This window comes from Macaca mulatta, chromosome 3, assembly GCF_049350105.2.
Source record: "Macaca mulatta isolate MMU2019108-1 chromosome 3, T2T-MMU8v2.0, whole genome shotgun sequence".
Classification (NCBI taxonomy): Eukaryota; Metazoa; Chordata; class Mammalia; order Primates; family Cercopithecidae; genus Macaca; species Macaca mulatta.
This window is the reverse complement of record NC_133408.1, coordinates 188,981,587-189,008,651: the sequence shown is the minus strand read 5'-3', so window position 1 is coordinate 189,008,651 and position 27,065 is coordinate 188,981,587. Positions and strand designations below refer to the sequence as shown.

Genomic DNA, 27,065 nt, shown 5'->3' with positions numbered 1-27,065 from the left:
GATCACCAGGTCAGGAGATCGAGACCATCCTGGCTAACACAGAGAAACCCCGTCTCTACTAAAAATACTAAAAAAAAAGAAAAGAAAAGAAAAAAAAATTGCCAGGCGCCTGTAGTCGCAGCTACTCCAGAGGCTGAGGCAGAAGAACGGCGCAAATCCAGAAGGCGGAGCTTGCAGCGAGCCAAGATCGCGCCACTGCACTCCAGCCTGGTCCACAGAGCAAGACTCCGTCTCAAGACAAAAAAACAAACAACAACAACAACAAAAGTATTATTGTTAAATCCAAGTTGGTAAGGATGTCACTAAAGTCCTTTTTTGCTCTTCACTAAACTGCTCTTATGAGGAGGTACTAGCCTCACCATTCTGGAAGTTAGTTAGGTCTACAGCATAGGTATGGGGTACCAGTCTCATCTGTGCTCACCTGGTCCTGCCAACTGTTTTTGAATCAGAGGCTCTGGACACAGCTCTGCAGTCTGAAGTGAATGCTGCTTTTCCCACAGACTCTAGAGCTCCTAACTATTGAGGTCAGAACTTTTTCAACCACCATTCCCATAGTTTTATATCCTTCTGAGTCCTGCCTCTAGAATCAAATTATGACTTCCCATTGTGGATTCAAAGACCCTTTATTAATCTCCAGTCCACAGCTCCCTGCTCCAATAAAGCAGGCTAAGTAGCCATTTCCAGTCCAATAATTCACTTTCTGTCTGATCTTCTATACCTTGTAGGCACATTAAAATCACTTGGGGGAACTCAAACACAAAACATCCAGGCCTCATCACACACCAATTAAATCATGCCATGGTGGGCCTTGGCATAAATATTTTTTTGAGCTCCCCAGGTTATTCTAAAGTTCAGCCAAAAACAAACTAGTGCAACAGAATCTTCCTCCTACTCCTCATCTCCTTGTCTCAGCCCCACAAGATCCATCTGGGCAAATAAACACCCTAAATGACTACTTTCTTAGCTAATAACATAAATATGATTGGTGTAATTATTCTTGCTTTTATCCTGCTCTTTACTCACTGAGGGTGGCTTGTAGGTATCGTCTTATACAATTTTTTTAAATTATAAACTCAAGGCCAAGAACTGACCTGATGTACATAGATTGATGTACATCCTTAATTTTGAATCCTGCTTGTTTAGTCAACTCTTTCCAGTAACGTGCCTGCCTTCCTGATGTTCTAATTCTTCCTATACATACAAGTGGTTATCTTACAAAAGTTGCTGCTAGAGCTAAACACACTATACATGTAAAACTAATTTTTTCGCATTAAATTTCTTCATCTCTGTCCATGCATACTTACACTTCTCCTATTGCTCCCCAAATTGCAATCTTGGGCTAGCTTCTCATCATAGGCAAAGCAAACTGGAAACAAACAACTACTGCTTTTTTTTTTTTTTTTTTTTTCCCTACAAGGTCTCACTCTGTCACCCAGGCTGGAGTGAAGTGGTGCAATCATGGCTCACTGCAGCCTCAACCTCCTGGGCTGAAAGGATTCTCCCACCTCAGCCTCCAAGTAGCTGAGATTACAGGAATGTGACACCACACCCAGCTTTTTAAAAATTTTTTGGTAGAGATGGGGGTCTCACTATGTTGCTCAGGCTAGTCTCAAACTCCTGGGCTCAAGTGATCCTCCTGCCTCAGCCTCCCAAAGTGGTGGGATAACATGAGTAAGCCATCACAACCGGCCTCTGCCCAGTCTTGAATGAAGAGAAGCGTCAGTATGACCCACGATATTGGTTTTTTTTTTTTTTTTTTTTTTTTTTTGAGACAGAGTCTCACTCTGTCGCCCAGGCTGGAGTGCAGTGGCCGGATCTCAGCTCACTGCAAGCTCCGCCTCCTGGGTTCACGCATCCTCCTGCCTCAGCCTCCCGAGTAGCTGGGACTACAGGCGCCCGCCACCTCGCCCCGCTAGATTTTTGTTTTTTGTTTTTTTTTTTTTTTTTCTGAGACGGAGTCTCACTCTGCTGCCCAGGCTGGGGTGCAGTGGCCGGATCTCAGCTCACTGCAAGCTCCGCCTCCCGGGTTTACGTCATTCTCCTGCCTCAGCCTCCCAAGTAGCTGGGACTACAGGCGCCTGCCACCTCGCCCGGCTAGTTTTTTGTAATTTTTAGTAGAGACGGGGTTTCACCGTGTTAGCCATGATGGTCTCGATCTCCTGACCTCGTGATCCGCCCGTCTCGGCCTCCCAAAGTGCTGGGATTATAGGCTTGAGCCACCGCGCCCGGCCTAGTTTTTTGTATTTTTTAGTAGAGACGGGGTTTCACCGTGTTAGCCAGGATGGTCTTGATCTCCCGACCTTGTGATCCACCCATCTCGGCCTCCCAAAGTGCTGGGATTACAGGCTTGAGCCACCGCGCCCAGCCGATATTGTTTAACTGGTTAACAAAGGAATTCTCCTGCAACTACTATATCAACACTGGCTTCTTATGCCTGAAATATAGACTTCAAAGCACTTCAAAATCTTTCCTGCCAGGTGTGGTGGCTCATGCCTGTAATCCCACCACTTTGGGAGGCCGAGGAGGGCGGATCACCAGGGTCAGGAGTTCAAGACCAGCCTGACCAACATGGTGAAATCCCATCTCTACTAAAAATACAAAAATTAGCCAGGGGGTGGCGGGGCTGTGCGCGCCTGTAATCCCAGCTACTCAGGAATCAGAGGTAGGAGAATCGCTTGAACCCCGGAGGCAGAGGTTGCAGTGAGCTGAGATCACACCACTGCACTCCAGCCTGGGCGACAGAACAAGACTCCATCTCAAAAAAAAAAAAAACTTTCCTCATTTGATCTTCACAACACCTTTGTAAACTGGGTATTATCCTCCCATTATGAATGAGAAAACTGAAAGCAAGGTTAAAACTCTGGTCTCCTGACTTGCTTTCCAGGATCTTTTTCATGACAATAATCCTTATTCTTACAAAAACATTAAAAATGCTTTACGCGGGCTGGGCGCGGTGGCTCACTCCTGCAATCCCAGCACTTTGGGAGGCCGAGGCGGGCAGATCACCTGAGGTCAGGAATTCGAGACTAGCCTAGCCAACATGGTGAAACCCCATCTTTACTAAAAATAAAAAATTAGTCAGGTGTGGTGGCTCACGCCTGTAGTCCCAGCTACTCGGGAAGCTGAGGCAGGAGAATCTCTTGAACCCGGGAGGCGGAGGTAGGAGTGAGCCGAGATCACGCCACTGCACTCCAGTCTGGGCGACAGAGTGAGACTCCATCTCAAAAAAAAAAAAGCTTTACACAATTGGGTGTGGTGGCTCTAATCCCAGTACTTTGGGAGGCCAAGGCAGGTGGATTATTTGAGGTCAGGAGATTGAAACCAGCCTGGCCAACATGGTGAAACCCCCATCTCTACTAAAAATACAAAAATTAGCTGGGCATGGTGGCAGGCACCTATTATCCCAGCGACTTGGGAGGCTGAGGCAGGAGAACTGCTTAAACCTGGGAGCCAGAGGTTGCAATGAGGTAACACTGGGCCACTGCACTCTAGCATAGGCAACTCCATCTCAAAAAAAAAAAAAAAAAAAAAAAAAGGTTTACACAAAGAGCTTTACATTACACAAAATTTATAGGGAAAAGTAATCATTGAATTACCCAGCACCCTAGCAAAAGAATTACTTTGTTTTCCTATGTTTTGAAAAAGTGAATTAAATGTATACTTTCTATTTAAAACAAAATTTTCTACTTTTGCTAGAACTTTTTCAGTTTGTGTAGCTTTGGAGTTATAATAATATGGATAGAATGAGACTCTTTAGTCTGTAAAAACACATACCTCTCCAAGATGTTTATACTGCTGTGCAGAACAATCACTCAAAAGGGCAGAATCTAGGAAGAAACCAGACAAGGAAAGAGGACCCAAAAGTAAAATCTTAAATTCTGTAATTTTAGAATTGAAGGGTCTTTTCCCCAACTCTGACAATCCTAATCCAGAAGAAAGGACTTTACATTACCATGTTGTTCTATTTTCACATTAGAGATAGGAAAATGAGATCTTTGTAAAAGGTAGTTTGCCCCATACAAGTAGAGAATGTCAAGCAAGGACCATCATCCATTTTTAACTCCTACTTCTGGTGACCTTCCTACTATACAATTATTCATTGAGCAACCATGTGCCTAAAAGCATGTGGCATCATGAGGAATACAAAATAATACATGGCCTCTGTTCTTGGGTAGCTTAGGTTTTAGACCAGTTCTAAGATTTTACAGTAAATACTGGTTTTACTAATAAACATAAAGCCGCATAGCTCAATGAGGTTTTATCAAATATTTTATGTTTTTTTTTTTTTGAGATGGAGTTTCGCTCGTCACCCTGGCTGGTGTTCCGTGGCGCAACCTCGGCTCATTGCAACTTCCGCCTCCAGGGTTCAAGTGATTCTCCTGCCTCAGACTCCCGAGTAGCTGGGATTACAGGCACCCGCCACCACGCCTGGCTAATTGTATTTTTAGCAGAGATGGGGTTTTGCCAGGGTGGCCAGGCTGGTCTCAAACTCCTGACCTCAGGTGATCCGCCCGCCTTGGCCTCCCAAAGTGCTGGGATTACAGGCATGAGCCACCGTGCCTGGCCTTTATCAAGTGTTTTATTTGAAATGTAACTTGGCAATTTTTGAGAACACTGCAGGACACTGCTTTCGAGACATCTCTGGGCTATAATATCTGCCGCCTTTGACGAGAGGTTGGTCTTAAGGGTAAATTTTTTTTTTTTTGAAGAGGCAATTTAACCAAGTTGAGCAAAATCATTGTGTATGTGTGTATACATATATGATTGTGCCAGTTACTCATTTAAAAAGAAACTAAAACAAGGCCAGAAGGGAGGAATAACATCCTAGAAAGTGACAAATGACTCCTGCAGAATACGTAAACTGAACCTTCTAGATACATAAACAGAACCTTCCATATTGTTTTCTGCAAGAAACAATATGCTCTGGCCCGATAGTTCTGCAGAGCAGCCTCCGTTCTTGGCACCTTCACTTCAAGTTCAGCCCGGCTTTATGACCCCCCATCTGGTTGGTCCTGTAAAATCTTTCCTGATAGCTGATACTGAACACCTCCTGTCAGGGTCCTGTTTTAAACACTACATAGGTTCCCTCCTCAGCCTTAACACCTCTGAGACACAGGTATTGTTATCCCTATCTTACAGATAAGGAAACTAAGGCTCAGGATGGTTAAATAACACATCAGTTATCTTACTTATGATGTCAGGACTTGAATCGAGGACTCCAGAGTCCCTGCTCATAATCATTAAGCTGTACTAACATACATGATGTATTGTTGTTAAGGCTCTGCACACTCCCTGCCCCCACCAATCTGATCTATCTTGTCTAGTCATGACAAGCAGTTCTCACGTATTTCTTTAACTGAAGAGTTAAATTGCATGGTTTCTCTCAGGAGCACTTGATGGGCTAAGAGTTTCTCCTCCACACTTTCTGTTGGACACCTTATCCTTCCCACTGATCCATTTTACTTACCACTTTTGAATCTTAAGCAAACCCTCTTTGGAGCTGGCCTGCAGTTCTGACAGCAGACTGATGAAAGAAAAGAGTAATATCTTTTGCTTTTAAGAGTCTGAAACATTTTAAAACAAAGAATGGGCCAGACACAGTAATCCCAGCACTTTGGGAGGCCAAGGTGAGCGGATCATGAGGTCAGGAGTTCGAGACCAGCCCGACCAACATGGTGAAACTCCATCTCTACTAAAAATACAAAAATCAGCCAGGTGTGGTGGTGTGTGCCTGTAATCCCAGCTACTCAGGAGCTGAGGCAGGACAATCACTTGAACCCGGGAGGCAGAGGTTGCAGTGAGCTGAGATCACACCACTGCACTCCAGCCTGGGCGAGAGGGCCAGACTCCATCTCAAAACCAAAAACCAAAAACAAAGAACGGCCTCTGTGTATAAATCCTGTGAGAAATGACTGCTCCTTTGCTACAGATAAAGAACCGGAGCTAGGCCAGGCAAGGAGGCTCACACCTATAATCCCAGCTCTTTGGGAGGCCTTGGCAGGAGGATCACTTGAACCCAGGAGTTCAAGACCAGCCTGAGCAACATGGCAACACAGTGAGACTTCTCTGAAAAGAATTTTTCAGCAAAAACAAACAAAAAACCAAGACTAAAGAGAACAGGGTTAGAAATATCAATAAGGCCCAAAGAAAGAAAAAAAAATGTATTTAGTGACATCAGAGGTCCTTGTCCATAAGAAAATTGTCTGGGAAAGATGCTTTTGCTTGTGACTACTGAGCTGCCCTCAGGCAGCCACTGAGGATGCTTTTTGTAGTTTAAGAAGCTAAGACATGGGAAGAAGGGCGGGTGTCCTATCCCTCCTCAGAGAAAACCTGAGCAGAAATTTGGGATTTCCATTCCATTTGGAATGAGGTCCTTTCTCTCTCTCTCTTTTTTTAATCAACGAGGCTTTTGTGGACTGTTACTACCTATTAAGTCACAGGGTCTGGTCCTGGTTGAGACAGGCATGAACATTTCTCAGATATGCTCAAGAGAAGCCCAGCAGAGCCCCACACCTTCCCCCCAATAGGAACCTTGCACACTTTATTATTAATGAAAAGGGAAGTAGGAGTTTCCAATACTAAATGGTCAGCAGAAAAGGAGCAGGGCCATCTTCTTTCACTTTCTAGACAATCAACCAACTTCCATTTATTTTCACAACTGTGGCTAAACCAGAGGTTCATCCAATGGTGACAATGAAAAACCTAGTAAGCAAAGAGTAAATCTGGTTATAGTCAACACCTGGATCTACTCTAAGGGAATGGTGCTTATGTGTAATAGTGACAACTTCTTGGTCCAAAAGGCTGACAGATGAAGAGCACGTTTCTGGGGTTTCCCCTTTCCAATCTTCTCTGGTCATGACAAGCAGTTCTCACGTATTTCTTTAACTGAAGAGTTAAATTGCATGGTTTCTCTCAGGAGCACTGATGGGCTAAGAGTTTCTCCCCCACACTTTCTGTTGGACACCTTATCCTTCCCACTGATCCATTTTACTTATCCACTCTGAATCTTAAGCACTCTTTGGAGCTGGCCTGCAGTTCTAACTGATAGGGGACTGATGAAAGAAAAGAGTAACAGTTGAACTCTCTACTTTATTCCTGGGCTGAGGATTAGTATCACACCTGCTTCCATCTCTCTGAGACGGCCTCACACATCCTCTTTCATTCCGTTTTAGGGCTCTTGCTTCATTTGTATTTGAGTTCCTTTCACAAGGGACTGTGGGATCTATCTGCAGCACTTCAATCCACAGGTCTCTTTCATTAATAAGCTGTGCTCTTGGCAAATCTTTGAGTAAAAAAGTATTTAAAGTGTTACCTAGTCCCACATCTCACCTACTGTAGGAGTCCCTCCTCCAGCATACCCTGGCAAATGCTTGAAATCCATTCAGAAAAGGAACTCAGCACCCAGACAATACTTTGGCTCTTCTCCCTTTTCACTGGGGAAATCAAGGTGCAAACTAGAGCTAAATCTCACATTCAAGTTCATAGTGGGTTGCCAATGAAGCCAGAACCCTGGCTTAGGGAGTCCCAGAACCCCTAAATCTTCCCATGGTATAGGTCCAGATTCTGGCTAGAAAGCTCTTAATCCCAATATGCTACGGTACTGCCCATCATGTCTTGTTCTGTGTTATTGGGCTTTTCCACTGTAAGTTATGACAGCAGGCACACATTTCTTGTGTCTCCCACGGTCCCTGGTATTGTGAATGTCACAGAGCAGATGTTTTGTAAATGTGATTATCCTACAGAGCAACATGTTCAGACACAGCCTTCCCAGAAGCCAAGTTAGCTGGGCTAACACCTTTTCCTAGTGTTGTTATGCATAACTAGAGAGAGTGAAGGTTGGGCTAGGTGATAAGCAAAAAATTGGGTCCTTCCCTTATCACTTCATCAAGAAAATATCCTGACTAAACATTTCCAGACCTTGTTCTAGGCACCTCAGGAAGAAGCAGAGGAAACAAGAGTATAGGAATGAACATTTTCTGCCCAAGATGTAGGACTTCTGCATTCTGTCTTCTACCTCAGGCTTCCAAGTGGGAGTCAAACAACAAATCAAATAAATTTTAGTCAAGTTTCAGCAGGAATTTATCTGCTTTGATTTTGCTGTCTTATTTAGCTTTGCCTGGACAGAAGCCAAAGACAGAGACAGAATTTTGGCAGGAAAAGCAATGTATCACAAGATTTTTTTTTTGAGTAACTCCTAGAGGCTCACTTTTTTTCCTTTCAACAGCCTCATTTTGCAGATGAAAATTTGAGATCCATAAAGGAAACAGAACTTAGGCCCAGCTGCAAAGCCACTTAGCAGCAGACTCAGATGCTCCCAGGTGATTAAATCACCCCAAGAAAAGAACGAATGGTAGTCAAAGCCCCTAAAAGCAATACAGGCAAGAACAAACTGTTGTTGTCAATGCATGGTGCTTAGTTCTCAGTGATCTAGGAAGTTCCTCAATCTGTCCACTGTCAATGGGATACAGCCAGATAGGGTGAACATACACTCTCTCTGATGACTCAAGAAAGCTGCATTACAACACTGTTATCATCTCACTACTGAGGATGAAGAGTTCACTTTCTGGAAGCTCCATGCTTCCGGAAAGTGCTGTGATCTTTGTTGTTGATGATTGTCAAGAATATCACACACCAGGAATGGAGAAGCCAACTTACTGGCTTGGAAAAGATAAGGAAGAATTGGATGTGAACGACTCTCAGAACATGGTGTAGGCACAAATTTTAGGCCGTTCTATCATTGTTAAGCCAGCTATTTCTCTGAGGTCTCTAGCTTTTAAAGCTGGGACTGAGAAAACTGTTGCCAATTTTTTAACCAGGACTTTGCCAAAGGTTTCTAGCACTTTAAATGGCAATAAGAGCCTGTTTCAAATCAAGCCAGTATAGTTAAGGAATGTTCTCCTTAATAATCTTTTAAAGTCAGATTTCATATTCAACCAATATTAAACAAAAGGTACGTGAAGAATTAATCTAAGAAACCTAGGCAGGCAGTCTTGAGTTACCATGTTTCAGGGAAAGGTAGCCACAGAGGCTTGTGAACAGATCTTGGCTGGTTTTCAGACAGGAGGCAGCAACATCAACAGTGGCTTAAGCACTTTCTCCAACAACCATCTTAGCTATCAAGGAGCTATTAAAGGGCTTTATGGTTAAACATTCTCATGCCTCATGATGGGCTTCCAGTTTTGGAGACTCTTCCCATGTACCTGTCTCTACCTAGAGACATAATCTACTATCAACCTGCTGTTCTCTGAGAACAAGAGAACCAGAGGTTAAATCCTGCTTTCCAACCTCTCCACAATATTCTTGTAACTTCTGCTTTTGTTGTATCTTTGAAAAGATGGAGGTCCTGGGCCCCTTTCCAGGTCTTTCTGGGTTTCAAAATGTGGTATTCTTGTAAGTGTGTGAAATTCCAAACCACAACCATGTCTCTAGTCAAGTGTATAGGACCCCAAATTCAGTGATGTACCAGGTAATAATTACTGTGGGTGTTGGATGGGGCTCACAGACTTTCTCTTGGATTTTGTACCCTACTGTGAGCATATACAACCATGAAGCCACAGAGATTTGGATTTACAAAACTCCCCCTCCACTCCCTTCCCCATACCACTGGTTGGCCTCTAGACCTTCAGTGTTGACACTCAGGCCAGAAGTTTCAAGCCCAGTTATGAGGGGACCTGGTGGGTCGGGGGGCTGACCCGATGGGTCACTATCACCGCCACAGCCTCCATTGTGGCCCGAACGCAGGTGGTCCTTGAGTGTCTGCTTGTAGCGGAAGCTCCTGCCACAGTAGGAGCAGGGGTAGGGCCGCTCCCCGGTGTGGATGCGCTGGTGTTTCATGAGGTGGTGCTTGCGGATGAAGCTCTTGCCACAGTGAGGACAACTGAAGGGCCGCTCGCCCGTGTGCAGCCGCCGGTGGTTCAGCAGGTGCTCCTTGCGCATGAAGCTCTTACTGCAGTCAGTGCAGGGGTAAGGACGCTCGCCTGTGTGGATCATCTGGTGACGGATAAGGGCCGAGTGGCCGTTGAAGTCAATGCCACACTGAGGGCAGGAGAAAGGGCGCTCTTGTGCATGACCCCGCTGGTGGAGCAGGAGGCTGATTTTCAAGCTGAAGCTCCTGCCGCACTGGGCACAGCGGAAGGGCCTTTCGCTTGCATGAGCTCTCCGGTGGCTGGTGAGTCGAGCTTGGTCAGCAAAGCGCTTGGGGCAATCAGGACAGGGGAAAGGACGCTCAGTGCTGTTATGGACCCGAAGATGGTAGGTAAGTCTTGATGGGTGAGTAAAAGTCCTGGCACAGTGTGGGCAGGTGGGGGGCGTCTCACTGGCATGGTCCTGGGAGGTGCTGCTGAGGTCCACCTGTGGAGTAAAGTGCTTAGGGCACTGGGCACAGGGTAAGGGGTGCTCAGTAGCGTGGCTACATTGGTGGGTCAGCAACATGTCTTGGCTGAGACTCTTGCCACAGTGGTGGCATGAGAACACCTGCTCGCCAACTGGAGGTGGGAGGGGATAGCTACCCAACTGAGTAAAAGTCACTTGTCCCTCAGAGGCTTCAGGCAGGTCAGTGGCTGGACGTCCAAAAGGTGTCATGGATGTAGACTGCTGGCTTTTGAAAGCCACATCTGAAAAAGCATCCTTTGCTGTTGCTGGTGGAGAAGAGAAAGGGACTGGAACTTCAGGGCACAACGAGGATCTAGCAAGGCCTTCAGCTTTGATGACAAGCTCTTCATCTGAAAGAAAAGACTCCAGAGTTATACCTATCAATAACTGTCTCACTAGCAACTCTCATGCATTCCTACCCAGCTCTAACAGATCACTCCAAGCTCTCAACTAGCTCAGGTCAGAAACTCAGCAGAAGGTTGCAATAATAACCAAGACAACAGTGGTCTCTGTGACAAATCATCAGAGAAATGAAATGAAATTTTAAATTTATTTTATTTTATGACAGAATCACGTTCTGTCGCCCGTGATGGAGTGCAGTGGCGTGACCTTGGCTCACTGCAGCCTCCACCTCCTGGGTTCAAGCAATTCTCCTGCCTCAGTCTCCCAAGTAGCTGGGATTACAGGTATGCACTACTGTGCTCAGGTAATTTTTTTTTTGAGACAGAGTCTCGCTCTGTCACCCAGGCTGGAGTGCAGTGGCGCAACCTCGGCTCACTGCAAGCTCCACCTCCCAGGTTCACGCCATTCTCCTGCCTCAGCCTACTGAGTAGCTGGGACTACAGGCACCCGCCACCACGCCCAGCTAATTTTTTGTATTTTTACTGGAGATAGGGTTTCACCGTGTTAGCCAGGATGGTCTCGATCTCCTGATCTCGTGATCTACCCGCCTCGGCATCCCAAAGTGCTGGGATTATAGGCATGAGCCACCGTGTCCAGCCATGCTCAGGTAATTTTTATATTTTTAGTAGAGATGGGGTTTTGACATGTTGACCAGCGGTCTTGAATTCCTGGAGTCAAGTGGTTCACCTGCCTCAGCCTCTCAAAGTGCTGGGATTACAGGCATGAGCCACCACACCCAGCCCTCATCAGAAAATTTAACATTGTACCTCTTCTATGCTATCTGTTAAGAAACAGAAAATCCTTGGCATCAATCTTCCCAATGTCACTTTCACCATAGTTTACCTCTACTCAAGAACTTTCTCTATTGCCTGTTGTGACAAAGCCTAAAATCACATAATCATCTATTCCTATTTCTATCAGATCAACCCATCACTGTGGTCAGCTGTCTCTTTACGTCCCCTGAGAACAGAGTACACATTTCTGCTATGCATCTTTACTTATTCTGTCCTCCCTTTTGCAGAATGCTACCCCTCTCTCCCCATCTTCCCAAATTATACCCAACCATATCATACCAATCTTCTAAGGTACAATTGTGGCTTTATGCCCTTCCTTAGGTCTTATCTAAATACCTAAACTAAAACTGATGCATGTTCTTTTTTTTTTTAGAGACAGGATCCCCCTATGTTACCCAGGCTGGTCTTGAACTCCTGAGTTCGAGTGGTCCACCTACCTCAACTTCCTCCCAAAATGCTGGGCTTACAGGCATGAGTCACCAAGCCCAACCTGATGCATGTTCCTGAAACTTCTCATTCGTTTATGTAAGTCATCCACCCCACTCATCCTTGATACTTAACAGGCTTGCCTAGTACTGATATGTATGTCCCTAGTATAAGTTTCTTCAAGAGCTAAAACTGTCTTATTTTTCATTTGTGTTTCCCAGTCTAAAAGAACACAGAGCACAGAAAATACTAAAAACACAGACTGCATTAAGCTGTATAAATGACTGCGACCCTTCTGATCTTGAGATTCTCTTCTACAATACAAATGGCAAAAGTATCTTAGAAGGAAGATACTTCTATTTCTTCTCCCATCATTGATTTTTCCTTACTTAACATTCTGAGGGAGGGCCCTTACTTAACATTCCCATTTATACTTCTCCACCGCCATTTCTGTCTCCAGAGCTTGTCTCCCCACCCCACTCCCACTTTTTCTACCCTTTCTACATGATTTTCACATGTTCTTCTGTCTTTCCCCATCCCCATAATTTTGGTTCGTCTGTATGCACTTATTTTTCTTGTTCTGACAATTCTCATTTGTCTTTGCACGTAGGAGTATATTTTCTCACTCACTTAAAATTTATTTTAGTGACTGTTTGGTTTCATTCATAATGTTGAGCATGGCTTTGTTTCTTTCCCTCATTCTTTTCCTACACATTTGCCTCTACAAATTTCACCTGCTGTTTCTTCAGTCAGTCCTGGCATGAGCTAGATATGGACATGAACACCTCTTTAATTTCTTACTCACCAGCATAAGTGCTTTTGTATACGTCACTTTCCTTGGACTCCGGTGGGGCCCCAACCTGAGGCTCTTCTTCTTGTTTAATCCAAGACAGAATATCTGATGTTGAAATACCAGGCTCTAATTTATGGGAGGGAAAAAAAAATGGCCTTCATGAACTTGAATAAGAAGGTGAGATAATCATGTTGGTTTGTCGAATACTGTATTTTGCTCAAATATTTTTCTTTTTTTTTTTTTTGAGACAGAGTCTGGCTCTGTCGCCCAGGCTGGAGTGCAGTGGTGCAATCTCCTCTCACTGCAAGCTCTGCCTCCCAGGTTTATGCCATTCTCCTGCCTCCGCTTCCTGAGTAGCTGGGACTACAGGTGCCCACCACCACGCCCGGCTAAGTTTTTTTTCTTTTTTTTTTTTAGTAGAGACGGGGTTTCACTGTGTTAGCCAGGATAGTCTCGATCTCCTGACCTCATGATCCACCCACTTTGGCCTCCCAAAGTGCTGGAATTACAGGCTTGAGCCACCGCGCCCGGCCCCAAATATTTATTTCCAAATAACTATAACAATAACACATAACCAGCCTTTTAAAAAATGCATACAGGCTGGGTGTGGTAGCTCACGCATATAATCCCAGAACTTTGGGAGGCCGAGGCAAGTGGATCATCTGAGGTCAAGAGTTCAAGACCAGCTGGCCAACATGGCAAAACTCTGTCTCTACTAAAAATACAAAAAATTAGTCAGGCGTGGTGACAGGCGCTGGTAATCCCAGCTACTCAGGAGGCTGAGACAGAAAAATCGCTTGAACCTAGGAGGCAGCGGTTGCAGTGAGCCAAGATCGCACCATTGCACTCCAGCCTGGGCAACAAGAGCAAAAAAACTCTATCTCAAAACAAACAAACAAACAAACAAAAAACCAAATCAATTTCCAGAATTACAAAGTTAGGTCAGTACAGACACAGAATCCAACTCCTTAGAAACACTCTTTTCAGATTCCCAATTCTGGGCTCTTTCTAAGAGATATGTTACCTTTGTCTATTAAATGATACAAGTCATTGCTTCCTAAATGCTGGGAGGGGGAAGAATATAGTATTGGCAAGTCCTTCAGGTCTTGGGGGTTCTTTCTGAAAGAAAAAGTGCACAGCCTATAGAGGCTTTGCACACAACATGCCTCATCTGATCAGTACCAAAACAGCCGTGCTAGCTATTACAGCCTATATTGCCTTTTTTTTTTTTTTTTTTTTGGACTAAATGGACAAGCTGTCAAGCTGACAAGAGAGCTTGTCAAGCTCCAGAGAGTACCCTGAAGCTCTCCATGGTTATTTCTCAAACACAGCCTTGTGAGCAGAATATGGTTAAATTCACAGCAAATTAACAGAACTCACTACTTTAACCCCAATGTCTTTTAAATCAGTTAGATGCCACTGAAAACTAAAGGTGTTCTCAAAGCAGAAATAAGAGGCTGGGATAAGACTACAGCCCAAAAGACCATCAGGTTATGGGGAGAGATTTGGAAAATAGATTTTAGCATATGCAACAGCTGCCTTCCAACCTAAAAGCAAAGCTGAAGTGTATTAAACATAGTCTAATCTTATCTTCGTTCTCTTCCAGATGTAATACACATACAAACCTATAAGGGAAAAGGCAGAGGGGGAAAGACTGGATATAAGGAAGAAGACCTCTTAACCGATATCCAGAGGATTAACTTTCCATTCAAAACATCTAACTTTTGTTTGTTTGTTTCTGAGACAGGGTCTCACTCTGTCACCCAGGCTGGACTACAGCAGCGTGATCTCGGCTTACTGCAACCTCTGCCTCCCAGGGTCAAGCGATTATCCCACCTCAGTCTCCCTAGTAGCTGGGACCACAGCTAATTTTTTGTATTTTTGGTAAAGATGGGGTCTCACTCTGTTCCCCAGGCTGTTCTTGAACTCCTGAGCTCAGGTGACCCACCTGCCTCAACCTCCCAAAGTGCTGAGTTTATAGGCATGACCCACCATGCCTAGCCAAAAAACCTGACTTTTAAAACACTTACCTGCTTGTTTTTAAAAATTTTGTGAATGGGCTGGGTGCAGTGGCTCATGCCTGTAATCCCAGCACTTTGGGAGGCTGAGGTGGGCGGGTCATGAGGTCAGGAGTTCGAGACCACCCTGACCCAACATGGTAAAACCCCGTCTCTACTAAAAGTACAAAAATCAGCTGGCTGCGGTGGTGGGCGCCTATAATCCCAGCTACTTAGGAGGCTGAGGCAGGAGAATCACTTGAACCCCAGAGGTGGAGGTTGCAGTGAGCTAAGATGGCATCACTGCACTCTAGCCTGGGCAACAGAGCGAGACTCCATCTTAAAAAAAAAAAAAAAAAAATTCTGAATGATGAGTTAGTGCTCTAAAAACTACCAAATGTTTGGGAGGCCGAGACGGGCAGATCACGAGGTCAGGAGATCGAGACCATCCTGGCGAACACGGTGAAACCCCGCCTCTACTAAAAAATACAAAAAACTAGCCAGGCAAGGTGGCAGGTGCCTGTAGTCCCAGCTACTCGGGAGGCTGAGGCAGGAGAATGGTGTAAACCCGGGAGGCGGAGCTTGCAGTGAGCTGAGATCTGGCCACTGCACTCCAGCCTGGGCAACAGAGCGAGACTCCCTCTCAAATAAATACATACATACATATATACATACATACATACATACATACATAAATAAATAAATCTGGCCTGGCGTGGTGGCTCACGCCTGTAATCCCAGCACTTTGGGAGTCCGAGGTGGGCAGATCACAAGGTCAGGAGATTCAGACCATGGTGAAACCCTGTCTCTACTGAAAAAATACAAAAAATTAGCTGGGCATGGTGGCGGGCACCTGTATTCCCAGCAGATTGCGCCACTGCACTCCAGCCTGGGCGACAGTGAGACTCCATCTCTAACAACAACAACAAAAATATATATATACACACACACACACACACACACACACACAAATTAGCTGGGTGTGGTGGTGCATGCCTGTAATCTGAGCTACTCGGGAGGCTGAGGCAGGAGAATCGCTTGAACCCAGGAGGCAGAGGTTGCAGTGAGTCAAGATCACGCCACTGCACTCCAGTCTTGGCAACAGAGCAAGACTCTGTCTCAAAAAAAAAAAAAAAAAAGAAAAAGAAAAAAATAACTGTATGGGACAGCAGGTGGGTTGTAAGAGAAGTTCATGTAACAGAGATGCCTGGAGGATGAACTGTGTGCTTCTATCCAACAAAGAAAAAAAAAAGTGTATGAGAATTTTCTGACAGCAAAGGTGAGGCATGAGAGAAACAATACAACTGGACTTTGGTTGGCAGTCTTTCCCACACAATATTAAGCAGCTGCCAACCAAAAAGTTAGGAAGAGTTCATGATAGCCAGCTTTCCAGACCTGAGAAAATCCATGTTGCCCAGGTGGATGTCATCAGTGTCTACTGATTCCATGCATCTTGGAGGGACCATGCAGACTCCTAGTCCCTTCAGCACTCATGAAGGGCCACGCTTACGTTTGCTCAAGCCACTTTAGTCCAGATGAGCATGACTGCCTCCTTCATCATGCAAGGACATGTTTATTTTACTAAACAGCTAGGTGTCAGTACTTCTGTCAGGGAATGCAACTAGTACCTGTTAGATGTGTAGTACTGATAAGTGAAGATACTGGACAAGGTGACCTCTAAGCTCCCTTTTATATTTAAATGCCTGATGACACATTGAAAATCTAGTTGCTTTAGCAATGAATGGCTCTAGAAGCCCCTAAGCCCTGTTTAGTTCTGAGCCACCATCTCTGACCAGGAAAGGGAGACGAGAAGTAGGAATCTCTTCACCCACTTACCTTCACTGGGGTCTGCGGGAATCTCACTTTCCTCTGGCCCTGCCTGGTCCTCTGTATTATGTTCCCCTTCTGGTTGAATCTGAGATAAGACATCAGGTTGATTTATAGCATAATCTAGGAGAGGAAAAAGGAAGAGAGGGTATGACAAAAAGATAAATGAGGAAGACAACTAATTGCCATCAAGGCTGAGCTGAAGCTTTGTGGTCATAGTCCCAGGCAATTTCTTTTAGACTTCATATCACTTCTTCCCATCTATCCACCTTCAACTGTGGATATCTATTCAGGAAAGCAGGCAGTGGAGATGTAATGTGTGGGGAAAGCACATGTGCTAAGTTAGCACTGCTTTCAGAGTGACAGTGTGCCTCAAGGGGGAGAAGTCAAGCTCCTTTCAAAGTGAAGGATACCCATGGAAACCACCAGCTGTCACACCCATAACCCTGAACTTCATTCTCTGCCCTAAAATTTGGTAAAAGGAGAGATTATGATTCCTATTTAGCAAGAATGAATTGGTCATCTTTTGGCTTGAAACCAGAATTCGAAGTGTGTGAAGACAGAGTGAGAATGAGGTCACTGGAGGAAAAGGGACTGTTTTGAGCCCTCTTGGAGCTGCTGTCACTTCATTCAAAAGGTGTCAACTCAGCCTCACCCATGGAGATGAGAGACTCATAGTTGCCTTTCATGATATTCTTGTAAAGTTCCTTTTGCCATTCTTCTAATTTTTCCCACTCTGGAGTGGAAAAGTAGATGGAGACATCATCAAATGCCACAGGCACCTAAAATTACAATCACATGGGTTAGTTCCTCCCATTATAATTCAGTCATTCAATAAATCTCTTTCCCCCAATTAGTTCCTTTTATTTTATTTTACATTTTCAAAGGGTGGTCAATAAATATTCTAAATATCTCTGAAACAGTTTCTTTTAATGCTTCACTTGTCATTAGTAAATCCTAAAATCCCAGTACTCATGCAATACAGCATGAGTACCTTAAATAAAGCTGGGACCTTTTCTTGAGGCACATTCCAGTATTCTGGTAAGCAGTAATAAAATATCTAAATACCATGTATGTTAAAACTTCAGGCTTTATTGAGTCTTTGATTTCACCCCTTTTAAAATGCCTTTTCTCTAAGAACATCACTCTCCAGGAGATCCAAAATTCCTCTATTTGTTTTCTTTGTGTTGTTTCTATTACCTCCAGTCTTTTGCCAAGTACAGAGTTCCCTTTGATGCTGTTCATCCTGCACATGAGGAGGAAAGGATAATACCATGGCTGATGACTGAGAGCAAACAGGATTGACTTTGGAGGCATGTTAGGAACCAAAATTAAACTTCAAAATTCATTATGTCTTCTGTGTGTATCCTTTAGTCTTTTCTGAAGCTTTGCATATTCTTCAAATGGAACATTTTGTCTATTTAAAACTCAATTTTGTTTCCATTTCTTCTCTACCTGCCTCCCAGATTTACACCTTGTCCTGCCATCTCTTCAATTATTTTCAGGGGAAGATTTCCTCTTTTTCTGGGCAACTGCAGCTCACTGCAATTTCTCTTTAGCTTGACTACACATTTCTCTGAGATGCTTTTCTTCTAACTGCTGTGTCTATTCTTTTTCCAATGTCTTTTTGACTTCTAGTTAGACTTTTTCAGCTTGATTTCTTATATTTCAGCATTCCTGTTTTAATGTTTCCATCGTTTCCTTCAGCATTTGGTTTGAACTCTGAAAGTGAGGTAGCTTGGATCTGAAAACTACTGATTTACTATTCCAGGTCAAAATTTTCATTTTTTTCTTCCTCTGCATTTTTTTTTTTTTTTTTAGAGACAGAGTGTCACTGTACACCCAGGCTGGAGTGCAGTGGCGCGATCTCATCTCACTGCAACCTCTGCCTCCCGGGTTCGGGTTCAAGCAATTCTCCTGCCTCAGCCTCTCGAGTAGCTGGGATTACAGGCGCCTGCCACCACACACCGCTAATTCTTGTATTTTTAGTAGAGATGGAGTTTCACCATGTTGGTCAGGCTGGTCTCGAGCTCCTGACCCGTGATCCACCGCACCCGGCCTCCCACAGTTTCTTTTCACACTGATGCTTTTCAGATTGCTTCCAGACATCGTGCTCCACTTTCATTTTCTGTCTGCTAACTTGTTCTCAAATTCTTCTAGCTTTTCTTCCTGTAATACCACAAATCTTTTACAACCTTCTTCCTTGGCATCTGGTGCCTTACATATTAACACATGATCTTTTTTTACTAAGGGCACTTTGTGGTGTTCTTTTTTGTTTTGTTTTTTTTTGTTTTTTTTTTTGAGACAGAGTCTCGCTGTGTTGCCCAGGCTGGGGTGCAGTGGCGCGATCTCGGCTCACTGCAAGCTCTGCCTCCTGGGTTCACGCCATTCTCCTGCCTCAGCCTCCGAGTAGATGGGACTACAGGCGCCCGCCACCACGCCCGGCTAGTTTTTTGTATTTTTAGTAGAGATGGGGTTTCACCATGTTAGCCACGGATGGTCTCGATCTCCTGACCTCGTGATCCACCCGCCTCGGCCTCCCAAAGTGCTGGGATTACAGGCTTGAGCCACCGCGCCCGGCCACTTTGTGGTGTTCAATAGCTGGTCTGAGAATTTCATTGTCTAACTGTAAACCATCCAGTTCACTTTGAATCTTTTTCCTTTCCCTTTCTAGCTGACTCTTGTTGCCTCTAGTTTCATGGCTGTTATTTCTAGTATGTTTGAAAGTTTCGTTTTTTGACTTTAGTGGTCAGTGTATTTCTTTCTTTAAGACTGAGTCTTGCTTGGTCACCCAGGCTGGAATGCAGTGACGCTATCTCAGCTTACTACAACCTCTGTCTCCTGGATTCAAGCAATCCTCCTGCCTCAGTCTCCCGAGTAGCTGGGATTACAGGTCCACACCACCACGCCTGGCTAATTTTTGTATTTTTAGTAGACACGGGGTTTCACCATGTTGGTCAGGCTGGTCTTGAATTCCTGACCTCAAATGATTCACCTTGCAGGGCGTGGTAGCTCACGCCTGTAATCCCAGCACTTTGGGAGGTCGAGGCGGGCAGATCACGAGGTCAGGAGATTTAGACCATCCTGGCTAACACGGTGAAACACCGTCTCTATTAAAAATACAAAAAATTAGCCAGGCGTGGTGGCAGGCGCCTGTAGTCCCAGCGACTCAGGAGGCTGAGGCAGGAGAATGGTGTGAACCTGGGAGGCGGAGCTTGCAGTGAGCTGAGACTGCGCCACTGTACTCCAGCCTAGGCAACAGAACAAGACTCCATCTCAAAAAAAAAAACCAAAAAACAAAACAAAACCAAAACCAAAAATTCACCTACTTCAGCCTTCCAAACTGCTGGGATTACAGGCGTGAGCCACTGCCACCATGCCCAGCCTGGTCAGGGTATTTCTTTCTTGTTCAGTTTTATGTAATCTTTAATGATTAAAAAGGTATTCTGGCCAGGCGTGGTGGCTCCTAGCACTTTGGAAGGCCAAGGCAGGTGGATCACCTGAGGTCAGGAGTTTGAGACCAGCCTGACCAACATGGAGAAACCCCCGTCTCTACTAAAAATACAAAATTAGCTGGCGGTGTGGTGGCACATGCCTGTAATCCCAGCTACTCGGGAGGCTGAAGCAGGAGAACTGATTGAACCCAGAAGGTGGAGGGTGCAGTGAGCCAAGATCACACCATTGCACTCCAGCCTGGGCAACAAGAACGAAACTCTGTTTTAAAAAAAAAAAAATTAGCTGGGCATGATGGTGCATGCCTGTAATGCCAGCTACTCAGGAGGCTGAGGCAGGAGAATCGCTTAAACCTGGGAGGCAGAGGTTGCAGTGAGCTGAGATCACCCTACTGCATTCCAGCCTGGGCGACAGGAGCAAAACTCCATCTTAAAAACAAACAAACAAAAAAACCAGGTATTTTGTTCATTGTTTGATTGTGGCTCTTTTTCCGAGCATTTAACTTATAGTTTAGGTGACGTTTTTGGCCTCCTGGGACCTGACTGTAACCGCATCTCAGCCAACTGCCACACCTGTGTTCTTAGGACATTTTCTAACTGAGCACCAGAATTCTCTTTTTCAGCCCCTAAATCTGCTACTTTAGCTTCTGTGTGTGTGTGTGTGTGTGTGTGTGTGTGTGTATATATATATATATATAGTAGCGCCTGTAGTCCCATCTACTTGAGAGGCTGAGGCAGGAGAATGGCGTGAACCTGGGAGGCAGAGCTTGCGGTGAGCCGAGATCGCGCTACTGCACTCCAGCCTGGGCGATGAAGCGAGACTCCATCCCAAAAAAAAAAAAAAAAAAAAAATTAGCCAGCTGTGGTATTGCACACCTGTAGTCCCAACCACTTGGAAGGCTGAGGCAAGAGGCTCACTTGAGCCTTAAGGCTGCAGTTAGCCAAGATAGCACCACTACACTCCAGCTTGGGCAAAAGCAAGACCCTGTCTTGAAGAGAATATAAATAAATAAAAATAAAAATAAATCTCTAATTCAAATTTTAGGGTTTTTTTCTAAACTACATGCAAATTCTTCTTCCTAGTGTTTCAGATTCTGATTGAAGAAATTTATGTTTATAGCAAAGCTTTCATCTCTATACTTTTCCACTTCTTCATCCCAATTGCAAAAACACTGGAGTTTCTAATTCTTGTTTTATTTGGGCTTTTAACAATTCCCCCTTTTTTTTTTTTGAGTTAATACCTGAAGCTTCATTTCTTCAAAGTCCTTAGCTTTTCTACTAATTCCCCTCTTAGTTCTTCAAGCAGGTGCTGAAGTTTTTCCTGGTATATTTGCTTTTCATTTAATAGGTGCTTGAGTAGTTTTGGCATCTTTATGTACTCATCCTGCCACCTTGTATGCCTGTATGTTAGGCATTCAGAATCTGTTAACTAGTTGTTTTTGTGTTTTGTTTTGTTTTTAAGACAGGGTCTCACTCTGTCACCCAAATTGGGGTGCAGTGATGTGATCATGGCTCCCTATAGCCTCGACCTCCTGAGCTCAGGTGATCCTTCCATTTCAGCTTCCCAAGTAGCTGGGATGACAGGCACACGCCACTATGGCAAGTCAATCTTTAGAAACAATTTTTGTGGGCATGGGTCTGGCTATGCTGCCTGGACTGGTATCCTACACCTGGCCTCAAGCAATCCTCTGAGCTCAGCCTCCCAAAGCCCTGGAATTACAGGCTTGAGTCACCATACCTGGCCTAAAAACTAGTTTTTACCTTTCCTCAGTTAATATTTTTTGGAAGTCAGGTTGTCAGCCCACTGTCTCTAGTAGGAAAAAAAAAGTTGGGAAAAGATCCTGGTGGCAAGGAGCCAGAGCAAAGAGGAGAAGGGAGAGACAGGGTGAGGAGGTGGTGGTGGGACAGGGAGGAGGCAGGGCAAAGAGGAGAAGACACAGTGCCAAAGGGGCGCTGGGGAAATCTGAGGAATCCTGGGAAAGCTCCAAGGGTGAAGAGGGCAGTGTTGGAGAAAGCCCCCCTCCTGACAGGCTTGCTTGGGGTGCGGAGCAGACACCATCTCAGCCAGCAGCCCACCCCCACTCCAGCCCCCTCAGTCTAAAAATCTTTACTATTTACTAAGTGTTTTCTGACTGCAAAAAACTATATGGGGTACTGAAAGGATACAGGAAAAATAAGACACAGACCAATCTCTAGGAGTTCACAATGTTTTCAAGAAGAAAGGTGATAATCTAAAGCTATGAGCTTCAGGAGGGTGGAGGACATTACTTCTAAACAGTTACTCAGAGTTAGATACAAACACAAAGTGTACTTAATTCACACGAGAAATCATTCTGAGTATCCACTACATACAAGGTTTTCCCTAAGCACTGAGATAATTAAAATATGGTTTCTGCCCCAAAGGGGAATTTGACTATCTGCAAATGAATGACATGGACAAGACATGGGGCTGGCATGACTCTAAAAGAGATGTGACTTTGGCTAGTCCTAATGGGGATGGAGAAAACATTCAAGTGAGGGAAACTGAAGAGTGCATTCAGAGGAGGACTGTGAATTCTGCCTCGTTGGGGTTAAGAGTGCATGTAGGGAATGACCATATGCAGAAGAGAATCCCACTTCCTAGTATAGACTGGTCTAAAGCTAGGCACTTATCCCTAGGCAAAAACTGGAAAGTTATTCTGTGAAGAAATCCCAGAGTTTTCTAGGAAAATTAAGGTACTCGGCCAGGTGCAATGGCTCATGCCTGTAATCCCAGCACTTTGGGAAGCCAAGGCAGGTGGATCACCTGAGGTCAGGAGTTCAAGACCAGCCTGGTCAACATGGTGAAACCCTGTCTCTACTGAAAATACAAAAATTAAAAAAGCAAAACAAACCAAAAAAAACCCACAATGAGGCCAGGCGCAGGGGCTCACACTGTAATCCCAGCACTTGGGAGGCCAAGGCAGGCTAATCACTTGAGGTCAGGAGTTCGAGACCAGCCTGGTCAACATGGTGAAAGCCTGTCTCTAATAAAAATACAAAAAAAAAAAAAAAAAAAAAATTAGCTGGGCGTGGTGGCACACACCTATAATCCCAGGTACTTGGGAGGCTCAGGCACAAGAAATGCTTGAACCTAGGAGGCAGATATTACACTGAGCTGAGATTGTGCCAATGCACCCCAGCCTGGGTGACAGAGCAAGACTCTGTTAAAAAAAAAAAAACAACAACCCACAATTAGGTATTATCTCACCCCACTTAGAATGGTCAATTATCTAAAAGACAAAGAATAATGAATGCTGGTGAAGATGCACAGAAAGGGGAACTCTGATACACCATTGGTGGGAATGTAAATTATTACAGCCGTTATGTAAAACAGTATGGAGATTCAAAAAACTAAAAACAGAATTACCCTAGGTTCCAACAGTCCCACTGCTGGGTATATATCCAAAGGAAGGGAAATCAGTAACTGATGAGATATTTGCACTTCGATGTTTATAGCAGCACTATTCACAACAGCCAGGCGATGGAATCATCCTAAGTGCCCATCAATGGATGGACTTGAAAAAGGTGATATATATATATATATATATATATATATATGTATATACACACACACACACACACACATACACACACACACAATGGTATACTATGAAGCCATAATAAAAAATGAAATCCTGTCATTCGCAGCAACATGGATGAATCTGGAAGACATTATGTTAAATGAAATAAGCCTGGCACAGAAAGTTAAACACCATGGCCAGGAACAGCGGCTCACGCCTGCAGTCCCAGCACTTTGGGAGGCCAAGGTGGGCAGACCGCTTGAGCCCAGAAGTTAGAGACCAGTCGGGGCAAAAGCTGATCTCAGTAGGAGAGAGTAGAATGGTGGTTACTAGAGGCTGGGAAGGGTAGTGGGTGGAGGAGATAGGAAAAGGTCAGTTAACAGACAAAAAAGTACAGCTAGATTAAAGGAGTAAGTTCTAGTGTTATATAGTATTGTACGGTTACTATAGTTAACAATAACTTATAGCTAAAAGAGAGGATTTTTGTTTTTTTTTTTTTTTGAGACAGAGTCTCGCTTAGTCGCCTAGGCTGGAGTGCAGTGGCGCGATCTCGGCTCACTGCAAGCTCCGCCTCCCGGGTTCACGCCATTCTCCTGCCTCAGCCTCCCGAGTAGCTGGGACTACAGGCGCCCGCCGCCTCGCCCGGCTAATTTTTTGCATTTTTAGTAGAGACGGGGTTTCACAGTGTTAGCCAGGATGGTCTCGATCTCCTGACCTTGTGATCCGCCCGCCTCGGCCTCCCAAAGTGCTGGGATTACAGGCGTGAGCCACCGCGCCCGGCCGATTTTTGTTTTTTCTTAGATGGAGTCTCACTCTGTCGCCCAGGCTAGAGTGTGGGGGCGCAATCTCGGCTCACTGCAAGTTCCGCCTCCCAGGTTTACTCCATTCTCCTGCCTCAGCCTCCCAAGTAGCTGGGACTACAGGTGCCCACCACCACACCCAGCTAATTTTTTGTATTTTTAGTAGAGACCCCCGTGTCAGCCAGGATGGTCTTGATCTCCTGACCTCATGATCCACCCGCCTTGGCCTCCCAAAGTGCTGGGATTACAGGCGTGAGCCACCGCGCCCGGTCTAGAAGAGATTTTTTGGTGTTCCAAACACAAAGAAATGATAAATGCTTCAGGTGATGGATATGCTAATTACCCTCATTTTATCATTACAGTTTATACAAATGTATCAAAGTATCACACTGGCTGGGCCTGGTGGCTCACACCTGTAGTCCCAGAACTTTGGGTGGCTGAGGCAGGCGGATCATCTGAGGTCAGGAGTTCGAGACCAGCCTGACCAACATGGTGAAACCCTGTCTCTACTGAAAATACAAAATTAGCTGGGCATGGTGGCACATTCCTCTAATCTAAGTGCTGGGATTACCGGTGTGAGCCACCACGCCCGGCCATGAATACTAAATTTAAATTATCCCAAGAACTTCTGGAGGAGCTCCAGATACACAAATAAAATGTACTATGGAGAAGGTTCTCTATGAGAAATGTTTCTAATATCCTTCCCAGGTACTTCCTCATCCTCCACCACACTTCACAGAAAAATCTGAAAGAGTTGTTGATCATCTTTCCATTTTCTCTCTTCCCATTCACTCTTCAAAACCTGCTCCATTCAGTCTTCTATCCTACCAGTCCACACAAGCAATTATTGTAAAAGCCACCAGTGACATCTACGTAGACAAATCATACTCACTGTCCTCATCTTTCTAAACCTCCCAGTAACATAGTTAACACAAATGACAACTCTCTACTTGGCATGCTTTTTATTCTCCTTGGCCCCGTGACACCACATACTTTCCTGTTTGTTTTTTCCTCTACCTCATCAGCCTTTCCTTCTTTTTTATTTTTATTTTTATTTTTTGGGGGGGACGGACTCTTGCTCTGTTGCCCAGGCTGGAGTGCAATGGCATGATCTCAGCTCACTGCAACCTCCGCCTCCTGGGTTCAAGCAATTCTCCTGCCTCAGCCTCCCTAGTAGGTGGGACTACAGGCGCCTGCCACCACGCCTGGCTAATTTTTTTGTATTTTTAGTAGAGACAGGGTTTCACCATATTGGCTGGGCTGGTCTCGAACTCCTGACCTCATGATCCGCCCACCTGAGCCTCCCAAAGTACTGGGATTACAGGCATGAGCCATGGTGCTGGCCCAGCCTTTCCTTCTTAATCTTCTCTGCTGGCTCCTCCTACCCCAGGAGCGTGGTCCTGGACTTTTTTTTTTTTTTTTGAGACAGAGTCTCGCTGGAGTGCAGTGGCACGATCTCTGCTCACTGCCACCTCTGCCTCCCGGGTTCAAGCAATTCTCCTGCCTCAGCCTCCCGAGTAGTTGTGACTACAGGCGAGCACCACCACGCCCAGCTAATTTTTGTACTTTTAGTAGAGATGGGGTTTCACCATGTTGGCCAGAATGGTCTTGATCTCTTGACCTTGTGATCCACCTGCCTTGGCCTCCCAAAGTGCTGGTATTACAGGCGTGAGCCACCACGCCCGGCTGGTCCCGGACTTTCTCAGTCTACTAAACGTCTCTCCTGAAAGTATCACAGGCATTTCAAACCTAACATTGTCAAAGGTGAACTCCTAATTTCCTCCCACCTCCAAGGCCACACTTCCCCAAGTTATTCCTCTCAAGGAAACGCCAACACCATCTACTCAGTTCTTCAAGCCAAAAGCCTGAGTCAGTAAACCTGACGTGGTTAAGAGCATCTGCTCTGGAACCAACCTAGTTAAAACACAACTTTGTTATTTATATTAAGTAACTATGTGATCTCAGGCAAGTTGGGTTATTATGAGACTCATATGCCTTAAAATAAGTAGAACACTTAGAATAGTAAATTCTAACTAAATTACCACACAGTAAATTTATAATTATTGTTCTTTTTTTTTTGAAATGGAGTTTCACTCTTGTTGCCCAGGCTGGAGTTCAGTGGCACAATCTCAGCTCACTGCAACCTCCACCTCCTGGGTTCAAGCAATTCTCCTGCCTTAGCCTCCCAAATAGCTGGGATTACGGGCATGTACCACCACGCCCAGCTAATTTTTTTGAATATTTAGTAGAGATTTATCCATGTTGGTCAGGCTGGTCTCAAACTCCTCACCTCAGATGATCCACCTGCCTCAGCCTCCCAAAGTGCTGGGATTATAGGCATGAGCCACCGCAACTGGTCTAAAATTACTGTTCCTAACGCCTTATTTCCTAATTCCCACCAGTACCTCTTTTTTTGTTTGTTTTTTTTTGAGATGAAGTCTCACACTGTCACCGGGGCTGGAGTGCAATGGCGCGATCTCGGCTCACTGCAACCTCTCCGTCCCAAGTTCAAGTGATTCTCCTGCCTCAGCCTCCCAAGTAGCTGGGATTACAGGTGCCCACCACCACGTCCATCTAATTTTTTTTGTATTTTTAGTAGAGACGGGGTTTCACCACGTTGGCCAGGCTGGTCTCAAACTCCTGACCTCATGATCTGCCCAC

At 44.9% G+C, this 27,065-nt stretch overlaps 1 protein-coding gene across 2 annotated transcripts in view; it reads right to left on the bottom strand.

Moving 5' to 3' along the window:
• Window positions 1-6,614: 6,614 nt before the first annotated feature.
• Window positions 6,615-27,065, bottom strand: part of ZNF398 (zinc finger protein 398) — a 30,050-nt gene continuing 9,599 nt past the window's right edge. For both annotated transcript variants that reach the window (XM_015135226.3, XM_015135230.3), the window contains exons 3-6: window positions 17,266-17,392; window positions 16,620-16,733; window positions 12,799-12,912; window positions 6,615-10,721 (exon numbers count right to left, since the gene is read on the bottom strand). In XM_015135226.3, the coding sequence (XP_014990712.1) occupies window positions 9,568-10,721; window positions 12,799-12,912; window positions 16,620-16,733; window positions 17,266-17,392 (1,509 nt within the window). In that variant the 3' untranslated portion in view covers window positions 6,615-9,567. The remainder of the gene's footprint in view (window positions 10,722-12,798; window positions 12,913-16,619; window positions 16,734-17,265; window positions 17,393-27,065) is intronic.